Source organism: Musca autumnalis, unplaced genomic scaffold (assembly GCF_047663935.1).
Source record: "Musca autumnalis isolate F117 unplaced genomic scaffold, ASM4766393v1 scaffold_1, whole genome shotgun sequence".
NCBI lineage: Eukaryota > Metazoa > Arthropoda > Insecta > Diptera > Muscidae > Musca > Musca autumnalis.
This window is the reverse complement of record NW_027411644.1, coordinates 2,456,127-2,478,108: the sequence shown is the minus strand read 5'-3', so window position 1 is coordinate 2,478,108 and position 21,982 is coordinate 2,456,127. Positions and strand designations below refer to the sequence as shown.

At 35.0% G+C, this 21,982-nt stretch overlaps 1 protein-coding gene across 1 annotated transcript; it reads right to left on the bottom strand.

Annotated features, from left to right (window-relative positions):
* Positions 1 to 3,822: 3,822 nt before the first annotated feature.
* On the bottom strand, positions 3,823 to 17,734 carry LOC141390282 (uncharacterized). The gene is made up of 3 exons (XM_073963198.1): positions 17,594 to 17,734; positions 5,048 to 6,490; positions 3,823 to 3,954 (listed from the first exon to the last, which is right to left on the bottom strand). The coding sequence occupies exons 1-3, from the start codon at positions 17,732 to 17,734 to the stop codon at positions 3,823 to 3,825; spliced, it is 1,716 nt and encodes a 571-aa protein (XP_073819299.1).
* Between the last annotated feature and the right edge of the window lie 4,248 nt (positions 17,735 to 21,982).

Below are 21,982 nucleotides of genomic sequence, written 5' to 3'. Positions count from 1 at the left end.
CGCACTTGCTTTTTCTTAATATTCTCCGTATAAATGCAGCATCCAGTTATAGAATACAATGTTGATGGACTGAACATATTCGTACATATTGCTCATATTATTCTGGAATTAAAAAGGAACACAAAGGAAATATACAAATTTGCCCCTTCTTCCCTCTAACAAAAAAAAAAAGAGAGAGACAAAGAGAGGGAGAGAGAGAATATGAAAAGTCAAAAATAAAAAACAAACAGAAACAAAAATTGTTTTTTTTTTCACATTATGTTTTAAACTGACTAAAAATAGGCAAAAAAAAGTTAGTTTATTATCAGTCGAAAAGTTATCTGGCGTTGGACAATACTGACTATTTAGGCGCTCATCGCCTTGTAAAATTAGTCAGTTGGCATAAGGCAAAATGATCGATAAAATGCCACTTATGCAGGGTTTAAAAGCCAGCATCTAAAAACATTAGCATTAGTTGTACACTTCAACTGCTACACAATATTGACACACACGGCTAAATAAGCAACCGAGCGCATATTTATTTTTGTACATTTTTGCTTATTTCGTTTTTTACCCCTAATCTTTTTTTCGTTAGACATAATCGACAATCACGCTACATATTTAGCAGTCGGCTGACCATTCGTCGCAGCGAATTAGCAACCGAGTGTGTTTATAGTTATTAGGGTTGTCAACGCAGTAATAAAAAGGTGTCATTTAATGTCAAAATGCCCCCATCATGTGGTAAAACCTAAAGAATACTAATTATTATTGTTTAAAAATAAAAAAATATATTTTGAACGGCTTCAACAAAAATTCACATGTCCTTTCAACGAAAAAGTGGATTTAATCATATCGTGATTTTTAATGCATTACACTGGTAACCCTGATCTCAAAACAATTGTTTGCTGAAAACATGGCTAAGCCGTTGAAACTTTGTTGCTTATTCTCTTTTCTGATATGTGTTGATCATGTGTGCTGCAAAATATGAGTATGCGTGTCCGATGCTTTTTTATTAGAGCAACAATATCAAATAGCATCAGCATCGCTAGCAATATTTTTGTGAAATTTGTTGCTACATGTTGCCGTTGTTCATTGTTGCTAAACATATTTCGAAGAAATTTTAGCAGACAAAGCTGCAAATATTCGGTGCTTTTGCTAATATGGCGTTAGCATTTTAAACCCTGCACTTATGTTTAAAAAAAAGCTAGCTTTATGTTAGCTTTAAATCGGCCACAGTCCCTACAGGGCATTTGCTTACGCACACAATAGCACATACACACGGATACAAAATCACATACACACGCACACAATAATTTTAATTCCGAAAAATAAGAATTTCACAACACTAATGTTTACCAACTAACTCGACTTAATTCAAAATTAAAAAAATATAACTTTTGCAAGTTTTTTAACCATTTATTTACACTTTTGTCATCGGTTGAGTATTTTTGTTTTTCTACAACACACACAAACAAACAAAAACATCATAAAACATTTTTTGGTATACGCAGGGTTGCGTATAATAGTATGGTGTTTTCGTGCGTTGTTTAGAATAAATGACGCAGCTATCGTCATTTATGTTTGTATGGTAAATGACGCAAAATGTTGCCTGTTTTAGCAAATAAATGACGAAACAGCCCTAAAACCTGTTTTTCGTGCTAATGTAGAAAGCACATTACGGCTGGAATTGTGTGGGCCTAAGGCCGTATTTGCCCTACGCCACACAATGGTTCAGGAATCGATTTTCCTGGCCAAAAATTTGGTTTTGTCAAAGATATTTAATTTTTATATGGGATTGGATAGTAAACATACTGAAACTAAGGAAACCAAAAAATTAGGTCAAAATATTGGAAGGTGTGGGCGTGGTGTGCCCCTAAAGACGAACATTTTCCCCACTTTTGGGAAAAACGTAATTTTTGCAAATTTCTGGAGAAAGACGTAGCTATTTCTTGGAAACTATAACAGATATTGTGTTCAATGTTTTTTTGTAAGGTAGGTAGTTACACAACATGAAATATTTTATTTTTCCTCAGGTACTAAATTTTATGAAATTCCAAATTTAGTGGACTAGAACTTTTGTGGAACAACATGGAACATAGTTCTGTTTTCACAGAAAGATGTCCGTTCCGTCCGCTTAACACTTTCTTCAATTTATTGAAATTATATGGGTAAAAATGTGTGTTTTTCAATGCTGTTTTCATATGAATTACATCTTTTTGACACAAATTAACATTTTTTTTTAAGTATATGAGTTTTTATACGAGTTATATAAGTTTTATGAAAACCCAAGTAGTTTTTTTTTATTTTTTGAAAAAAATTAAATTTTTTGTAAATGTTTTTTTACAAATTTCTGAAAAAAAAATTTTTCGGCATTTTTTCGATTTTTTTTAGTTTTTTAGTAATTTTATTGTTTATTTGTTGGTGTTTGACTCATATTTTGATGAAAAATAGTTAAAAAACTCAAAAGTTTAAATTTGACCTTAAATTTCTCTGCAACTACCAGTCTGAATTTGACCGCTTATAATTCGCCTGAAAGCTGATTGTGTTATCTGTCTAGCAAAAAAAGAATTATGAAAATATCTCTATCCGTTCAAAAGTTACAGAATTTTGACCAGGAAATAACGATTCTGAACCAATGTGCGCCATACCTTACTTGGTCCATCTGACCCAAACAGGTAAAAAGAACAGTCTGTTTGGGTCGGATGGACCAAGTAAGGTATGGCGTAGGGTAAATACGGCCTTAGACCCTAAACACAAAATTCTTCGCAAAGCACGGAGGAGGATCTGTTATGATATGGGGTTGTATGAGTGCTTCCGGTGTAGGAAATCTTGTCTTTATCGAAGGAATTATGGATGAGATGTGTTATTTAAACATTCTGAGGGATAATTTGAAATGTAGCTCTGAAAACAATGGGATTGGGGACAACATTCCAAATTGATCAAGATAATGACCCCAAGCACAAATCACACATTGTTCGAGAATGGATGGTTGGTTGGTTGCTTTACGTGGTGGCTACACTTTATAGCCTCAATTAGTATGTAAGGAATACCGTTTTGAAAACCACACCACTCGTTCAAGGATTGTTATTTCGTAGTATTAAATTGACAGTTAAATCCAGCCTGATGAGTTGAGAAATCGTAGAAGGTTTCCCGGACCTACGGCGATACTATGAAGGAACGGATGTCCTATAGCTTTAAGTCGTCGTTGCATTAGTGCAGGGCAGGAACAGAGGAGGTGCTCAATAGTTTCCTCCTCTTCTTCATCTCCGCAGCTGCGACAGTGGTCGTTGTGTGGTATATTTAAGCGCATTGCGTGGTTACCGATAGCCCAGTGACCGGTTAACACTGCAATAAGTCTAGCCAGGTTCCGTCGATTTTGGCTGATTAGGAACTTTGTGAGTTTGGCGTTGTATTGAGGCCATGTAGATTTTGATATTCGGCATGTTTCCGTTTTGTCCCATCTACTCTCGGCCAATGATAGATAGTATTTGAAGATATCCCCTTTAACTACTCCCATTGGTGTTGCGACTGACGCCTTTGGAAGTTCGTTAGAGGCGGATCCTGGTCTGGCTAGTTCGTCCGCTTTTTCGTTCCCATCCAGTCCCTTATGGCCTGGGATCCAGGTGAGAGTTACTCCTGACATACGCCCTAGTTTAGCAAGTTCTTCTTTACAATCTTTTACTAGCTTCGATGTGGCAGAGTTTGATTTTAGTGCAAGGAGTGCCGCTTGACTGTCGACAAAAATTCCTATCGAGTTTGGTTTGTGGAGTTGTAAGAGAATAAAACAAGCTTCCTTTATGTCCAGTATCTCCGCCTGAAAAACACTGCAGTCGTCAGGTAGCTTTATGGATGTAGATATATTTGCATCATATGAGAAGACACCAGAACCGAGTCGGTTCGAGAATGGATGCTATACAAATGTTCAAAAGGCCTGGGTACATAAGCAATCTCGTCGGCTGCCTTTGTTGCCTTCTTTATTCTTGTATTTTTATTATGTCAGAAATGAAGCAATGAATGACCAAGAGCTATATCTAAATCTGTAGCGATTTCGATCAAATTTGGCACATTTATTTCTAGACCGAATTCAGAATTCCAAATTTCATCAAAATCGGACGTACATATATAGTGAGTTGGCGCGGAAAATACGTGAAATCGGCCGATAATATATATGGGAGCTATATCCAAATCAGAACCGATTTCGATATAATTTGGCACGTTTATTTCTAGACCAAATTCAGTCACACATTCCAAATTTCATCAAAATCGGACTATGTAGCGTGTTTGGTGTAGCAAATACGTATAATCGGCCGAAAATATATACGGGAGCTATATTTAAATCTGAACCGATTAGCGTTCTTCCTATGACTAAAAAAATGATATTCCCCAATTTTCAGCTGAATCGGACTATAAATGCGACCTGTACGTTGCGGACGGGCGGACGGACGGCATAAATCGACTCAGAATGTGATTCTTGTTTCCTTTTGTATGTTACATACAAATGTGATAAACTGTATGGAGGTTTACACATACATATCGCTCATTTACACAAATAGTGGCATAACTCAAAATTTCTGTGTTAGCAATTACTCATTTACAACGAGTGTCGTATAATTCAAAACAAAAGTTTTTTGAGTTCATGAAGCGCTAAAACACTTCAAAACATGCTTGATCATGCACAGAAATTTAGCTTTGATATCCGGCTAGCTGTTTGCAAAACATGGTCTAAGTAGTTATTTCAGTTTTTCAGTAATAATCAAACTTCAATTGCCAACTTATAATGTGGTTTTCTCGAAACTGCATTTTTGAGATGTGTCACTCTTTGAGTAAATGAGCGATAGTAGAGTATTGCCACGTGGAATCGATAAGATGGATACCTTTAGCTTTAATGCCTAAATTGACCGGACTTAATTGAGATCGATATAGATAAGCAGGTAATGATAGTCGTAATCTGATATTAATTTAAAGAACGTTACAACTTAAATTGTTAAAGATTTATTTCTAGAAAATCAGTCGAGAATTAAGAGCGTAAGGTACTAACAAAACGTAAAAAGTTCCAACAGTAGAATTAATGACGGCGAACTTTAAGTTTCTTAACAGCCTTGTAACGGTAACCATCATCGGCGAGAACAGTTTGTTCTTCGGCGATAGTGGCAGGAGCTAAATATTCATTGGAGGGGGCAGCAACTTCAATGGTAGCTTCTTGGGCAGGAGGCAAATATTGGGTCAATTCGCTGACATCACGTCTTTGACGGTGACGGAGACGACGAACTGTCTTGTAACGGTATCCATCATTGGCAAGAACGGTTTGCTCCTCAGCGACAGCAGCTGGAGCCAGATATTCATTGGAAGGAGCAGCAACTTCAATGGTAGCTTCTTGGACAGGAGGCAAATATTGGGTCAATTCGCTGACATCACGTCTTTGACGGTGACGAAGACGACGAACAGCCTTGTAACGGTAGCCATCATCGGCAAGAACGGTTTGCTCCTCAGCGACAGCAGCTGGAGCCAGATATTCATTGGAGGGAGCAGCAACTTCAATGGTAGCTTCTTGGGTAGGAGGCAAATATTGGGTCAATTCGCTGACATCACGTCTTTGACGGTGACGGAGACGACGAACTGTCTTGTAACGGTATCCATCATTGGCAAGAACGGGTTGCTCCTCAGCGACAGCAGCTGGAGCCAGGTATTCATTGGAAGGAGCAGCAACTTCAATGGTAGCTTCTTGGACAGGAGGCAAATATTGGGTCAATTCGCTGACATCACGTCTTTGACGGTGACGAAGACGACGAACAGCCTTGTAACGGTAGCCATCATCGGCAAGAACGGTTTGCTCCTCAGCGACTGCAGCGGGAGCCAAGTATTCATTGGAGGGAGCAGCAACTTCAATGGTAGCTTCTTGGGCAGGAGGCAAATATTGGGTCAATTCGCTGACATCACGTCTTTGACGGTGACGAAGACGACGAACAGCCTTGTAACGGTAGCCATCATCGGCAAGAACGGTTTGCTCTTCAGCGACTGCAGCGGGAGCCAAATATTCATTGGAGGGAGCAGCAACTTCAATGGTAGCTTCTTGGGCAGGAGGCAAATATTGGGTCAATTCGCTGACATCACGTCTTTGACGGTGACGAAGACGACGAACAGCCTTGTAACGGTAGCCATCATCGGCAAGAACGGTTTGCTCTTCAGCGACTGCAGCGGGAGCCAAGTATTCATTGGAGGGAGCAGCAACTTCAATGGTAGCTTCTTGGACAGGAGGCAAATATTGGGTCAATTCGCTGACATCACGTCTTTGACGGTGACGAAGACGACGAACTGTCTTGTAACGGTATCCATCATCGGCAAGAACGGTTTGCTCCTCAGCGACAGCAGCTGGAGCCAAATATTCATTGGAGGGAGCAATAATTTCTAAAGACTGACTAGCTTCTTCTAACGCCGGAGGCAAATATTCCGAGGTTGGGGCATATTGGGCACACGACAACGCCACCAGAGCAAATCCGAACACTAGCAGTTTCTAAAGTAAAGATCAAATTGTATTTTTCTTAGCTGAATGCCAATTGTGAATGTTGTTCTTAATCTTCTTACCATATTATACGATTAGAGTACTTGTTATTCTTCGTAGGACTCCGATTGCTGTCTGAAGAATCACTCCATCATCTGTCAGATTTATACAAAAATTCTTCCACTTTTCAAAAATCTTAACTGTTAATGATTAAAATAGTGCCGTAAAATTGTGTTTTTTTCTTATTCTGAGTTTCATCTCATGAAAACCATCATTGTTTCGTTAAATGATCTTGGCGTTCATCTCCGTAGAATGTGTTCGGTTGTGTGTGGTCTATCGCAACTCCATGAAAGAGTCGGAAGTAATAGCTAGCTGAAAGCATTAAAATAACAAGCAACGAATAATCAATTATTGTTTCGCAGCTATCAATGGGTCAATAAACTGTTTTATTGTTTTAGTTTTATTTGTTGAGTTTTTTTCTGTATTTAAAATGTTGCAGAAAAATTAAAACAAAGATTAAGATGGGCATTAAATTGAATGAATATAAATGTTCCAAGTGTACCCCACTAATAAAATAAATGTGCACACTGACGTCTGTCATGATTTATTCTTCATTAATAGCAATGCACCATGACGAAATTATAAGGTGGCGTAAAACGCCACCGATTTTGTATCAATCTGTCAAAATTTTTTCTATTGTGAATAAATTGTACGTAAACAAACGATTTGACATATTGAAGAATTTTCGGCCAAAATTGTGTTGTTGTTGTGCTACTTACGTGACCTGGTAAATAGATCTTGCAATGCACTCTATCACTTATAGTACGATCCTTAATTATTAAAGCTTAAATTAATATAACAATAACAAACCACTTTTAATTGGAATGATATATGAAATAGAGTAATATATAATATAAAATCATGTATACATATGTATGTCATAAGATGATGACAAAATTAGTGAAAAAAGGTTATGTAATTTTTGTTATGTCGCGTGACCTAGTCAAAGTGCTGATAAATAAAAAAATCAAATTCAAAATGCGGAGTGTTTTTTGATCGATTCACCCTTTAATTAAGATTTTAACTAATCTTAGGTAAAAGTCGAGAATGTTAAAAGTCATGTGCTCTACTGTGGAAAATCGGAACACTCGAAATACTCTCTTCTTGACAACCTTTAAATTTTTTTTATTATTTTTTATTGTTTAAACATAAGCATATGTTTACTTTAATTTTTAATATATAGATGATTTCAATTTTCTCTGTACATTTTGAATGGTAAAGCTATCAAAAGAGCGTGTTCAAAAACTACGCACGGTGTTCTTGAAGCGACTTTAAATAGAAGGTTGCTTACACCTGGGAAGCTTTTGTGGATTCTGAAACTACAATGTTCATAGATGAGAAAAATCAAAAACAAAAAAAAAAGATCGCCGGAGCGCTTTTTAAATAAATCGACATTTTTAAGTCGTATCGAAATGGGACAAAAGAAAATGTTGTCGCTATGAAAATTTTCTACAAGATTGGCCTTTATGGTATTTTCGTAAGTTTTAACGTTTTTGAGATATAGAAGTTCAAATTGGGACAATGAACTGACTGTATCGTCTTCTTATAAAACAGTGTCATGACTGCAATATCTCAACTTAAACTTATATATCTCAAAAATGGTACAACCTAATGAAAAGATACGAAAGCCAATCTTGTAGAGAATTTTCACAGCTACAACATTTTCTTTAGTCTCATTCCGATATGACTTGCGGGTTTCAAGCAAAATTCTGAAGGCCTGAGAAAAAATCGGAATGATTGATCTGAACTTCTATATCTCAAAAACGGTAAAACCTACGAAAATATTATGCTGGCCAATCTTGGACATAATTTTCACCGCTACAACATTTTCTTTAGTCCCATTTCGATAGGACTTGCGGTTTCCAAACAAAATCGTAAAACCCTAAAAAACCTCTAAAAATGTCAACTTAAATCGCGATTTATTTAAAAAGCGCTGCGGCGATTTTTTTTTTTGATTTTTCTCATCTATGAACATTGTAGTTTCAGAATTCGCAAAAACTTCCCAGTTGTAAGCACCTTCCATTTAAATTTTCTTCAAGAGCACCGTGCACAAAATTGGAAAAATAGTACTAGATAGTACTTTTTTCTGGTTCTGGAGCACAATCTTTGTTTTCAAAATATTATTTTGGAGAATTACAAAATGAGTTAAAATGGCGAAAGTGTCCCACCCATTAAGCTCATTCGACAAAGTGTTCTACTTTTTATTAAATTTAAACTATTTAAAACTGCGTTAAGTTCGGATCAGCCGAATTTTTTATTTTTTTTTTAATTTTTTCGATTTCAGTTTTTTTTACCCATCATAGTTTATTTTTCCGTTTGTAACGCAGTGAAATAATCATATGCGATCCTATAAAATATATATACCCTAGAATTTTACAAAAATAAAGATAAAACTTGAAGATGGGCTATCGGGGAGGTTTCACGTATTTTGTAGTTTTTAGTTACATTTTCTTTTTAGCTATAATTTCCTTTTTGTGGTCAAAAAACTTATCCACCAAAAATTGTGGACATAAGTCCACGTTTTGGAATAGCCCTCAATATAACTCTACCGCCCGATTTCAGGTGTATTGGAGTTTTTTTATTTTCGTTCTAAATTGTCTGTAATTTGGCATTCAGGGTTCTCAGTGGCCAGAAAACTTCCCTACCACCATTTATGGAAATAGGTACTTCCGTAAGGAAAAAAATAAATTATTATATTACATACAGTGACTGTCACTGAAAATGTCGCAATCTGAAATAAAAAATGTAAACGTTGATAACATGGAAACGAGTTGATATTTTTTTACAATCAAAGACATAAATACAACTAAGACTAGACAAAATGCATGCAACAAAAAAATTTTTACGAAACTTTGTATAGAAACATTACCCTTAACAGGTTGCAGTTAATTCAAAATCGCAACCAAGGAGGAACATTTCATGTAATGGTATCAGAAACGAAATTTATGAATTCAGGGATCTATTCAAGAATAATTCTATGTCAATTGGATCGGTAAATTCGGTTAAATACGTAAAAATGTATAAAAGAAAAAAATGTTATATCACCATATCGTGATATAACATTATGTTAAATTCAAAAGCCATTCACTGAAGAATGATAGCAAACAAAATGTCTTATCTTGTTGTATTTATGTCTTTGTGCTGTTTTAGATTTAAGCGATTTGTCTTACGATTTTTTGTCTCCTCTTTGCTCATCTTCGTAAATTTCACACACAGGGTTGCATTTTTTTGTAACATGGTACCAAGTGTACATTTTGTTAGAAATACTTAATGTAAAAAGAAGGTATTTTATAAAAATATGTTATACAAATTTTAAAATGCTTATAACAAATAATCATTTTATGCTTTAAATGATTTTTTATGCACAAAATTCATTGCAAAACTAAATTTTGTTTCAATTTCTCTTACTATGTTTTGCAACTCTGCCTAACAAGAATAACCACCACAAAGAGGAGACAAAAAATCGTAAGAGAAATCGCTTAAATGTAAAACAGCACTTTGTTACAATTCAAAAACAATTTTGTAGGCTGAAATGTTGTCTTTAAGGCCCATACTTATATACGGACGTATACTCGGGCGTGTGTGGTGAAAAAAGTAGAACTCATATTCTTATGAGAACTACCGAAATACGTCGAGCGTATACTTTTTGTAAGTTGAACAAGTTTAACTTTGACAGAACGTTATTGTTTGAATGTGTGTGTGTTTTGTATTTTAAAAACAAAAGTCCAACAAAACATGAAATACAATTCATTGCGAAAGAAAATTAATTGTTTTACGAATGAAAACATTTAAGTAAGTTTCGGTCGCGGATTTTGTGTTTTAAATATGATTTGGGACTCAACGTAATACGGACGCTCAGAGAGCGTTGTTTTGGTAGGTTGGTGAAATATTTGCGTACGTCCCGTCGTTATTTAGGTTTAGCAGTAAGATGGCGTACAGAAATATTCCAGAATGGTGGAATAATTTCGATAGAAATAATGATGTTTCTGACGTAATTTTGGCATGATTGTAATTAATGTCCCTTTGTAGGCCAATTTGGCCAGAAATTTTTAGTTATTGAAGTTATTTTCCAAAAAATGACTATGAAATATCATAGTACATTTCTAGCCAAATTGCCTACAAAGGGACATTAATTACAATCATGCCAAAATTACGTCAGAAACATCATTTTTTCTATCGGAATCTATATCAAAAAAACTACTGAAAACGATAGGGAACCAATTATTCCACCATTCTGATTACTAAAATGACATAAAAAGCGAAATATTTAGAAATTATTAATCGATTATTGTGGCGCACCATTTTCAATGCTCAATTTAAAAAATTCCCATTTTTGTTTTCCGGTAAAATTTTAGTATAACGGTACTGTAAACAGAAGATTTTTTGTATGCCATCATAAAGACAACTTTTCAGACTACAAAATTAGTTTTTGAATTGTTAAAAAATCGCTCGTTTCCAAGTTATCAACGTTTAAATTTTTTATTTCAGGTTGCATCATTTTCAGTGACAGTCACGGTATATACAAAATCTTATCCAGCGTAATGTGTGAACGATTTTCACCTTACGGCAAATTCTGGTATCTACGCATAGATTATACGGCATTGCAAGACGAGATTACTGACTCGAGGTCCACAGTTAAAATATAAAAAGAACATCTATGTTGAACGGTTATTACCCAGCGAGGTTTCAGACAAGTGGATAGTATCTCGTGTAATCTTTTCAATAACCTACTGGAGATGGTAGAGGGACTTAAGAGATGAAAATGTGAATAACGACATTCAAGGAGTAGCAGCTACATTTACAGCAATGAGAAATGCGTTCCAGACAGCTCGATCAAACTGTGGAAGTTGGTAACTAAAATTTTGAGGTAATTAATGAATTGTTATCGTTGAAGACCTATAATACCAATTAGAAGTGTTCGTGGAATGAGTTCGTGTTGTGATTGGATCTGGTGCAAATTGATTCAAATATTCTGGAATATTTTAAATTATAGGATTGGGATAATGTTTTACGAAGATGCAGGAAAATCCAAGATAAATGTTATTCTCTTATGTGCAAATAAGTTCTTTTTACACAACACCACTTACGAAGTATTGGTGCTAAAATTCTCCCATCCCTCTCTTAAACGTCATACAACGCTCTATTCTACAAATAGAAGATTGATTGTGTTATTGTCTCGACATATGGGTGGGAGATGATCTGTTTATTGAAAGTTACCCAGCAACTATCAACAAGAAGATCGAGAGTGTTTTTTTTTTTTTGATAAGCCGTAATAACCATTGTTTAACATTTTCTAATTAAAGATAATAGCTACCTGCTTGTCATTTAAGAGAAGAATAAGAAGGAGAAGATGAAAAAGAAAAACATAATGGACATCGATATATTTCTGGTATAAACTAAAATAGCAAAATTAAAACTTTAATCCGTGTATTTGGGAAGACATCAAGTTCATTGACTTCTGACACAGGTGGTGGTGTATCTGATCGAAGCTTGTTTAGTGTTTCATCAAAGCTTAATAATATCTGCGGCTATAATACACTGTGTAAAGTTACTAACGGCTATGAGGGCGTAAAGACAATATACTTATATGTATTATGTTAATAAAAATATTCTTCTCCATTTTTATTTGGGTGTTTTCAATATTTTAACTCACCTATAGGGTTTGAGATTTCCCGGTTTTTTTTTAATTCCCAAAGAAAGTGGAAATACGTTTGACTTTCCAGTTGAAAAACACTACCTTGTTTGGTCTCCAGTATCGCTTTAATTTGACAGTCTGTTTTTAGAAACTTGTCAATATAACCTTTTGTGATATAATGCTCCATGTTTCATTCATTTTTAAGTTTGTATCTTTGTGGGTTTGGTTTTCGAGTTAATGTCTTCCAGATGGACGGGATACTTATTACATATCCACCTTAGAAACTAGACTCCATATATCGGACCGTATTTATTAAGTAACGTACATACATACATATGTATATTTGTTTTTCTCAAGATGGAAAAAACTTTGTCTTAAGCGTAATGGTGACCCTAGTAATGTACTTTCGCATGGTGTTTTTTTCATCGAAATTAAAATATTTATTAAAAACTTTTCCATTTTTGTCAATTTTTCCGTCCAAAATTTTGTTCTGTGTGAATGTTTGACATTTCAAAAAACGCCAAATGAAAAGAAAAACATTTATCATCTGACAGCCGATAGTCGCGTGGCTATTAGTCGACACACTGTCTGAAATGTTTATGCTAATGAATGATTTATTTCGAAAGGAGAAAGAAAGTCGTGGCGGTAACCTTTTATAATTATAATTAAAAATCAACAAAAGAAACGGTCAGAAGTGATATAAATATGTATGTATGTACATTGTATATAAATGGGTTGTGGTTGCTGTGGTGATCAGATAGAATTCTGACAAATACATAATAAAATCGTTCTTATTGATCCCACTAATAGTATAGGCCATTGAATAGTATAAGCCGTTAATAGTAAAAGCCCTGAGGTCATAATTTAAAACGTTGTCTGAATAGTATCCAGAAATAACTACATACATACATACATGGGCTTGTACTTTTCCAGCAAACCAAATGTCGGATGTCCGAAATCGATAAGATATCACTGTGAAATTTCGTTCCGAAATTATGTCAATCACTTCATACAACTTTCGTTAAGATATCGTTACGACTTCGGATCCGACATCGGACTTAACGTCCGAATTTTGTTTGTCTGCTTGCCGAAATTGTCAACAAATCTGGTTACAAGAAGAACTCAGATGCACAAGCACCTAAACTTAAAATAAAAACTATATCAACATATTCATTCACATACATACACATGTGTAAATATGTATGTAAATACATAGAATAAAATATGAACATAAAAGACGAATTGTGAACATAAATGACGAATTATTGATCATCATAAAAACATTTAGGTTATGTTTTCGGTTATATAGATCATTAAATAAATATACAAACGTAGCTATGAACAATTCAAAGTACTCAATGAGCCATACACTTGGAGACGAAGGGGGCATTTCTAAATTTTAAACAATAACGGGTGTTAAAACAATTCTATTTGAATTCTATCAAAATCAAGTTGATTATTCTGACAAAGTGGATAATAATATTCGAATTCATTGAATTATGTCGGAAGTGATTAGAGATTTGTATCGCCAAATGATGATGCTGTTCGGTCTGAATTGGCAAATGGAGAGACGCGGGCACACACGCCATACACACAAACATTTACATCCATGCCAATTCAAAAGATATTAATGGATACGTTGTCTGAACACAATAGCTATTCATCAACTATTAAGTGAAGAAGACAATTTGACAGATTTGAATAGCAAAGCCACCCATGGTTATTTTTGGTTTGTCATTGTCTATGTTAAGAATGTGGAATGTGGTCTTTGTTTATTAACAAACAATTTGGATGAATATTGGTATTTGAATATATGCGTAATATTATTATCGAATACGTTTGATATTCATTGTAGATATACTCAGGGATTAGATGCAATTATACCTAAGTATGTGATCCAACATTTTAATGTTCTGGGAAAATTCTATACACTTTCGTTTACATTTAATGGGTACTTTACACGATATGTTTTTTTACATATGAGTTGTCACTTTTTATATACAAAATGTATACGCAAAGTGACAACACATATGTAAAATAAAATATCGTGTAAAACACCCATAAGTAGTACATTTTTTTGTAATAAGTAAAACGAGTGAAGATACGAGTACTTGTAGACCGATAGTTATTTTCGTCAAATAAGAAAGATTTATGTAGAGACTGATACGCGATTCTCAGTTAGAATAGAAAATATCCTGTACGAACAGATCAGTTCCAAACGAGGTATCGGACATGGAGACAACCTTTCGGTTAACTTTATGCTGGAAAAGGTTATTCGTGATGCAGAGGTAAATAAAGATAGCGCAGTACATATATACAGAAGGTACATGTTTCTCGTTTATGCCGACGACATTGACATCATAGGTCGAACCTTAGACGACGTAAACAGTAGAGTTGTGTAGTTCCGGAACGAACTAGTTCCGAACTACATTCATATAGTTCCTTTCATTCTCATTCCTTTAATTCCACATTCACTTTGATCTTTCTCGCTCGTTTCGTTTATTATTCAGATGCTGCCACATTGTTAAATAAGCGTAATGGGTACTTTACACGATATGTTTTTTTGCATATGAGTTGTCACTTCTCCCATACAAAATGTATATGCAAAGTGACAACTCATATGTAAAAAACATATCGTGTAAAGTACCCATAAATCACAATCGCTGCAATTTATTTATTTTTATGTCAATTAATGCAACAAACGATGAAAACAAAAAAAAAAAAAAAAAAAAAAAACGATGGAACAGAAATATTCGTTGAGCTATTATGGTCTCGGAACTATGTATTTGAAAGAAACAAAAAAACGATGAAAGAGAAATTTTAAAAAAATAAAAAATAATTTAAAAAAATTAAGTTTCAGTGTTTTATTTAGAAGTGCACTTAAAACTAAAAAATAATTTGTCGCATAGCCTCAATATATATATTCTTTCTCATGATAGAATCTCTCAAATAAAACGCTTGCATTCAAATTATGAATGGTGGCAAAATTAAACGGCAAGCGTTTTATTTGAGAGATTCTATCATGAGAAAGAATATATATATTGAGGCTATGCGACAAATTATTTTTTAGTTTTAAGTGCACTTCTAAATAAAACACTGAAACTTAATTTTTTTAAATTATTTTTTATTTTTATCTTTTTAGTAATTACATTTTTTGACCACTGAGATCCCCAAATGCCGAATTACAGTCCATTTGAGCAGAAAATGTAGATTAAGATGCTTGAAATTGGGTGGTACAGTTATATGGATGCTATATTAAACCTTGACCTACGTCCACAATTTTTAGTGGGGAAGTTCCTGGACTATTCAGAACTCCAAATGCCAAGTTACAGCAAATTCGGGCTGAAAATGAAGACAAAATCCTCAAAATACCAGAAGTCGGGTGGTACCGTTATATGGAGGCTATAGGAAAAAATGGACCCATATTGGTTTTGGTTTCATATTCATGTATTGTCATCTAAATCTGAAAAATGTGCAAAGTGTTAGTTCGATTGGCCAACTGCAACCGTGCTAAAAATCACTTACCAGATTTTAAAAGGGGGTCAAGTTAGACACCGTAAAAACACTGTAAGAATGGACCAATATTAGTTTTGATTTCATATTCATGTATTGTCATCCAAATCTGAAAAGTGTGCAAAACGAGTTACCAGATTTGAAAAGCAAAATACCGGAAATCAGGTGGTACCGTTATATGGGGGCTATAGGAAACAATGGACCCATATTTGTATTGGTTTCATATTCATTAATTGTCATCCAAATCTAAAAAGTGTGCAAATTTTAAGTTCGATTGGTAAACTGCAACCGTGGTTAAAATCAGTTACCAGATTTGAAAAGGGGGTCAAGTTAGACACCGTAAAAACACTGTAAGAATGGACCAATATTAGTTTTGATTTCATATTCATGTATTGTCATCCAAATCTAAAAAGTGTGCAAATTTTAAGTTCGATTGGTAAACTGCAACTATGTGAAAAATTAGTTACCAGATTTGAAAAGCAAATTAGATAAAAAAACTGTAAAACAGTGTAAAAATGGACCAATATTGGTTTTGATTTCATATTCGTGTATTGTCATCCAAATCTGAGAAGTGTGCAAAGTTTTAGTTCGATTGGTCAACTGCAACCGTGTTAAAAATGAGTTACCAGATTTGAACTAAACACACACCAAGGCAAGTTAAATAAAACACTGTAAAAAGAAAACTATCGCAAGTTATCGAACCAAATGTGGAAATTCTAGATTTCAGCACCATCATAAATAAAGCAACCCAGCAACATTAAATTGATGTGCTTCCATGTGAAATCATGATTTCACTGTTTTTCTCGCGTAAAGTTCAAATGAAGTCGTGAACGATTGATATTTATCCTCGAATTATTGTGAAAGATCCGATAATTTTCATCGAATTTTTATGAGTGCAATTGAAGTGGTGAAAGCTCCGAACTTTGTCATAATATTGCCATAAGTTCAGATAAATTGATAAGTACCCGTACAGTAAATTATCAAATAATCATGTACCCGAATAATTGTTTACTTGCAAAAGTAATTATTAAAATGAAAATAAAAATCAGATGAAAGTGATCGATCATCGGCACTGGCAAAATTGACCTATTTTTATTAAAAATTCTATGTAAATTGTTATAAAATAAAAGAAAATATTTTTTTTTGTGTTTGGAAACCTGTTTCGTTTTGTGGATATTAAAAAGAAGTATGAAAGACACCAGCCAACCGACACCGATATAGTAAAACGTATCGAGCTGATTGCGTTGACTGGGCCATGTCAACAGGATGGATAAAGATGCTCTCGCCCGAAAGGCATACGAATACGAGCCATTTGACATTATACGACCCGAGGGAAGGACAAAACTCCAATGGAAACACCATGTTGAATATAAGTTTTTTTTTTTTTCCTTTATTTATTCCTCGTGGGAACATAGGGCATCAACAATACATTCATACAATGATCTATTATGCACAATTGTTTTTATATAATCCCATGATTTATCGATATTTGCCAATTCCTTGAGTACTGTTCTTCTCCAGGACATTTTTGGGCGACCCGGTCTTCTACTGCCCTGCGGATTCCAATCTAGGGCCATTCTCGAGATTGTATTATGCGTCTTCCTCAAAGTGTGGCCAATCCAGTTCCATTTCTTTCTTTTTATCTGCATTGCAATAGGTGTTTCATCGGCTAATCTCCATAAGCATTCATTAGAAATAGTATTTGGCCAAAATATACCACATATGATTCGGAGACATTTGTTGATGAAAGTCTGAAGTCTCTGTATAATTTGCTCGTTATAGAACCAAGTTTCGCTGCCATATAACAATGTAGATTTTACGCAAGCTTTGAAAATTCTCAACTTCGTAGCTCTTGTTATCTGTGTGTTTTTCCACGTTTTTCTCAGCCGACCAAATGCGCTTCTTGCCTTATTAAGTCTGTTTGAGACATCTTCATCGATACTGCCAGCTATGTTCACAATGCTTCCTAAATAGCAGAATGATTCAACGTAAGGAATCGGTTGATTGTCAATTTTGATCGCATCGTCGTTGCGGTTGTTAAGTCGCATTGCATACGTTTTTTTAATGTTGATTTCTAGTCCAACTTCTCTTGCTAGTCGAACTAGATCATTTATTTTGTCCTGCATGTCGCAGGCCTTGTGTGACAGTAGACAGATATCATCTGCATATGCTAGGTCCTCGAGCTGCCTATTCAGACCCCATGTTATGCCTCGCCTCTTCCGGCACAACTTTAACATTATGTCATCCAACACTATTGCAAAAAGTAGTGGTGATAATGGACAACCTTGACGTACACCAACGTTTGTTTTGAATGAATATAAGTTGAATATAAGTAAAGTAGAAAATCGTGCGTTTTGAAGTATATTTTTAGTTCGGCTTATGGAACAATATGTTCTGTTAAGAATAAAAACCATATAATTAAGTATGAATGAGACCCCCCAAAACATGGTAACTATTACAGAATAAGTTGTTTAAAAATATTGTAACAGAATTCAAATTTATACTAGATTTCCCAAATGATGAGCCTGGTACAGAGACTGACGCATTATTTATCGTATATTGGAAAAAACCGAACCCCGATTTGAAAGAAATATATTGCAGCCATCGGAAGAGATAACTATGATTTTGACAGATCAATATAATATATAATCTGGAAAATTACATACAAAATAAAGAAAAATAACATCAGGTGATAGAAATCCACTGTACATTGTATTCTCAACATCTGTACATTGTATATTCAACAAATTACATAATTGGACTGCAAATTTTATTTCTGATTGGTGAAAATTCGGATACAAAGCATTGGTGAGAAATGTCATGACAAATAACTGAATCAAGGTGCTATGACAATGAATCGATTACATTTTCTGACTTTTATTTTCATTTTAACAATTAATTTTGCAAGTAAAAAATTATTCGGTTAAAACATTTTTACATTAGCACATTATATGATTTTGTTTTACGAAATCCTAGAAGTAAATGAAGTGTTTTACATATACATACGCACACAATCACTCATACACAATCACACATGCACACGTACACAATAATTTCAATTCAGAAAAATAAGAATTTCAAAACACAAATGTGTATCAACTAATTTGACTTAATTCAAAAACAAAAAACATAATGTTTGCAAAGTTTTTTAATCATTTATTTTCACTTTTGTTATTGTTTGAGTATTTTTGTTCTCCATCATTTATTTTTGTATGGTAAATGACGAAAAATGTTGCCTGTTTTAGCAAATAAATGACACATCAGCCCTAAACCCTGTTTTTGTGCTAATGTAAAAACCCTATTACATGATTATTTGGTAATTTTTTGTACTTATTAGTTTATTCAATTGGACTCATGAAAATTCGATGAACAAGAACGGATCTTTCACGATTCCATTTGAGCTCATGCAAAAGAACCATGGCTTCACATGGAAGCACTTCCACTTTATTTTGTTTTATTTTACGACATAGTTTTTTAAATAAAATACAGTTTGTTAAATTTCGTAGGTGAATAGTATTTTCTCGTTGCTGATTTAAAGCCATTATAATCGCTTTATACTGAGCTATAACGTTTTCTGAGCCTAGAACAGCAGTAGTTTCCCACAATTACTTCGGAACTCAGTGTCTGAATAATCCATACATACAGGGTGTTTTTTTAAGCCCGATAGAACTTGAAATTGTAAAAAATAACACAAAAAATTAAATTGTAATCAAATTTTTGTTTTTATTCAAAGATCAATACGTGACATTAACATTTGAAAATGATTTCGGGCATATGGGCACCGCGGCTGTTCTTGACGAAGTGCATTCTGGACGTCCAATTTTTGACCACTTTTTCGAGCACTGCTGGCCGTATGTCACGAATAACACGAACAATGCTGGCCTCCAAGGCATCAATTGTTGCTGGTTTATCAGCATAAACCAGTGACTTCACGTAGCCCCACAGGAAATAATCGAGAGGTGTCAAATCGCACGACCTTGGAGGCCAATTGACAGGTCCACTTCTCGAAATCAACTTATCGCCAAATTTTGATTTCAATAAGTCGATGGTTGCGTTCGCCGTATGGCACGTAGCGCCATCCTGTTGAAACCACATCTCCTCCGGATCAATGTCATCGATATTTTCAAACAAAAAATCATTGATCATGGTGCGGTAACGATCTCCATTGACCGTAACGCGAGCTCCGGCCTCATTTTTGAAGAAATAAGGTCCGATGATGCCACCAGCGTGAAAACCGCACCATACGGTGCATTTTTCTGGATGTAATGGAGTCTGTAGGGTCTCTTGTGGATTGGTCTCACTCCATATGCGGCAATTTTGCTTATTAACAAACCCGTTAAGCCAAAAATGCGCCTCATCGCTGAACACAATTTTGCGATAAAACAACGGGTCATTTGCCAACTGCTCTAGAGCCCAATCGGCGAAAGAACGACGCATGTAATGGTCTCGTGGCTTCAATTGCTTCAAGCGTGAGTCTATTCATGATGATTTGTCAGAGTATACTGAAACAAATAAAAAAAAGTTTCATCAAAATTTAATTTTTTATGTTACTTTTTACAATTTAAAGTTCTATCTAGCTTAAAAAAACACCCTTTATTATTTTTCACATATGCATGCACATATGTACCATCTAATATTTTTTCGGAATTAGGTCAGAATCTCTGACCTAGTATTGGAGTTTCCCCACGATTCCGGTCCGAATTCGGAAACCATTTTTTGAAAAATCGGAGAAAAATTTAGATTTTCTGAAAGAAATCGATCAGAATTCGGAAAAAAATTCTGGAAAATTCGGAGAAAATTAAGATTTTGTGGAAAATTTTAAAGATATTGACACGACACAAAACAAACCCTATTTAGAGACAATTTTCTTTTAAAGCGCTTTTTATGGAAGCTTTTATTTTGAAACGTTTTTTGATTTTCCCTGTTGACATCAGTTTGTGATTAAAAGTAGAACAAGTAAAAAAGTATCAGTCAGCTTTGCCGACAGAGATATACCCTCAGCCTGTGTATATTGAAACAATTTTTTCCCAAAATACGTATGTATTTAGGGGGTTTTAAAAATTTTGGGCGTTTGAACCGACAAAAATGTTGATTAGGATTAAAGATCAAAAGTTTTGCGGAGGACATACTAAAAGGAATGGATCGACATTGACCGTTATGGAAGTGGATCTCCAGCCACAACATATGGAGCCATAGGGGGGTTTTGCATTCTTCGGGCTGTTTGCTCAAGAAGTATGGTCTTGCCCCTAAAAAAACTACCATCGTAATTGAGGCAGCGAATGCAAGTTGCTTCAACAAAAATCAAAGTGATTCGATACTAGGTCTTAAAGTGAACTTATCCGAAATTTTGTGTGGGAGGTACCGGATGGAGTGGACAAATATAGTCCATATTTGAACCTGATCTATATCTGGTAGATATATTAGGATGTGTAAAGTATAGACCAATTCACACTCCTCCCTTCAAGAGTTACTGTACGAACAATTATTCCGAACATTTTTGAACTTTTGTGGGGGAGGTACCTGAAAGAGTGGACCGATATGGCTTATCTTCAAACATAAACTATGTTTGGACAAAATATTACTAAGGCCATATTTTGGACCGAGTCGGCAGATCCGTTCGAGAGTTATCTTGCGCTCCAACCACCTCACACAGTGTCATAGGGTTTTTTTTGCAACTTTCATGCTATTTTCTCAGGAAGTATGGACTTGCCCCTGATGAAGCTTGTATGGAGGCCAGTGAATACAAGTTGCTAAAACAAAAATCAAAGCGATTCGAGAGATGGCCCTAAACTGAACTTTTCCGAAATTTTGTGTGGGAGGTACCCGAAGGAGTGGAACTATTGAGACCATATTGGAACCTCATATCGCCCTGTCAGAAAGTTTACGCTATACAAAGTATGGACCAAATCGGTCACTCCCTTCAAGAGTTATCGTGCGCACAAACTTTCCGAACATTTTCGAACTTTTGTGGGGGAGGTACCGGAAGGAGTGGACCGATGTAGCTCATCTTCGAACTTAAACTAAGTTTGGGCAAAATATTACGAAAGCCAAAATTTGAACCGAATCGGTTCATACGTTCGAGAGTTATCGTGCGCTCCAGCCAGCAGGACAGACGGACGGACATGGCTAGATCGACTCCAAATTGTCTGAAACACATTTCGTCCAAACATACTTGGGGTCTTAAACGATTATTTCGATGAGGCACATTTTCATCGTATCAAAGTGTATATAAACCCTCCTTAGCCTAAAGGCTGAGGGTATAAAAATGCTAACGTTGTAGAAATAATCTTGAATTA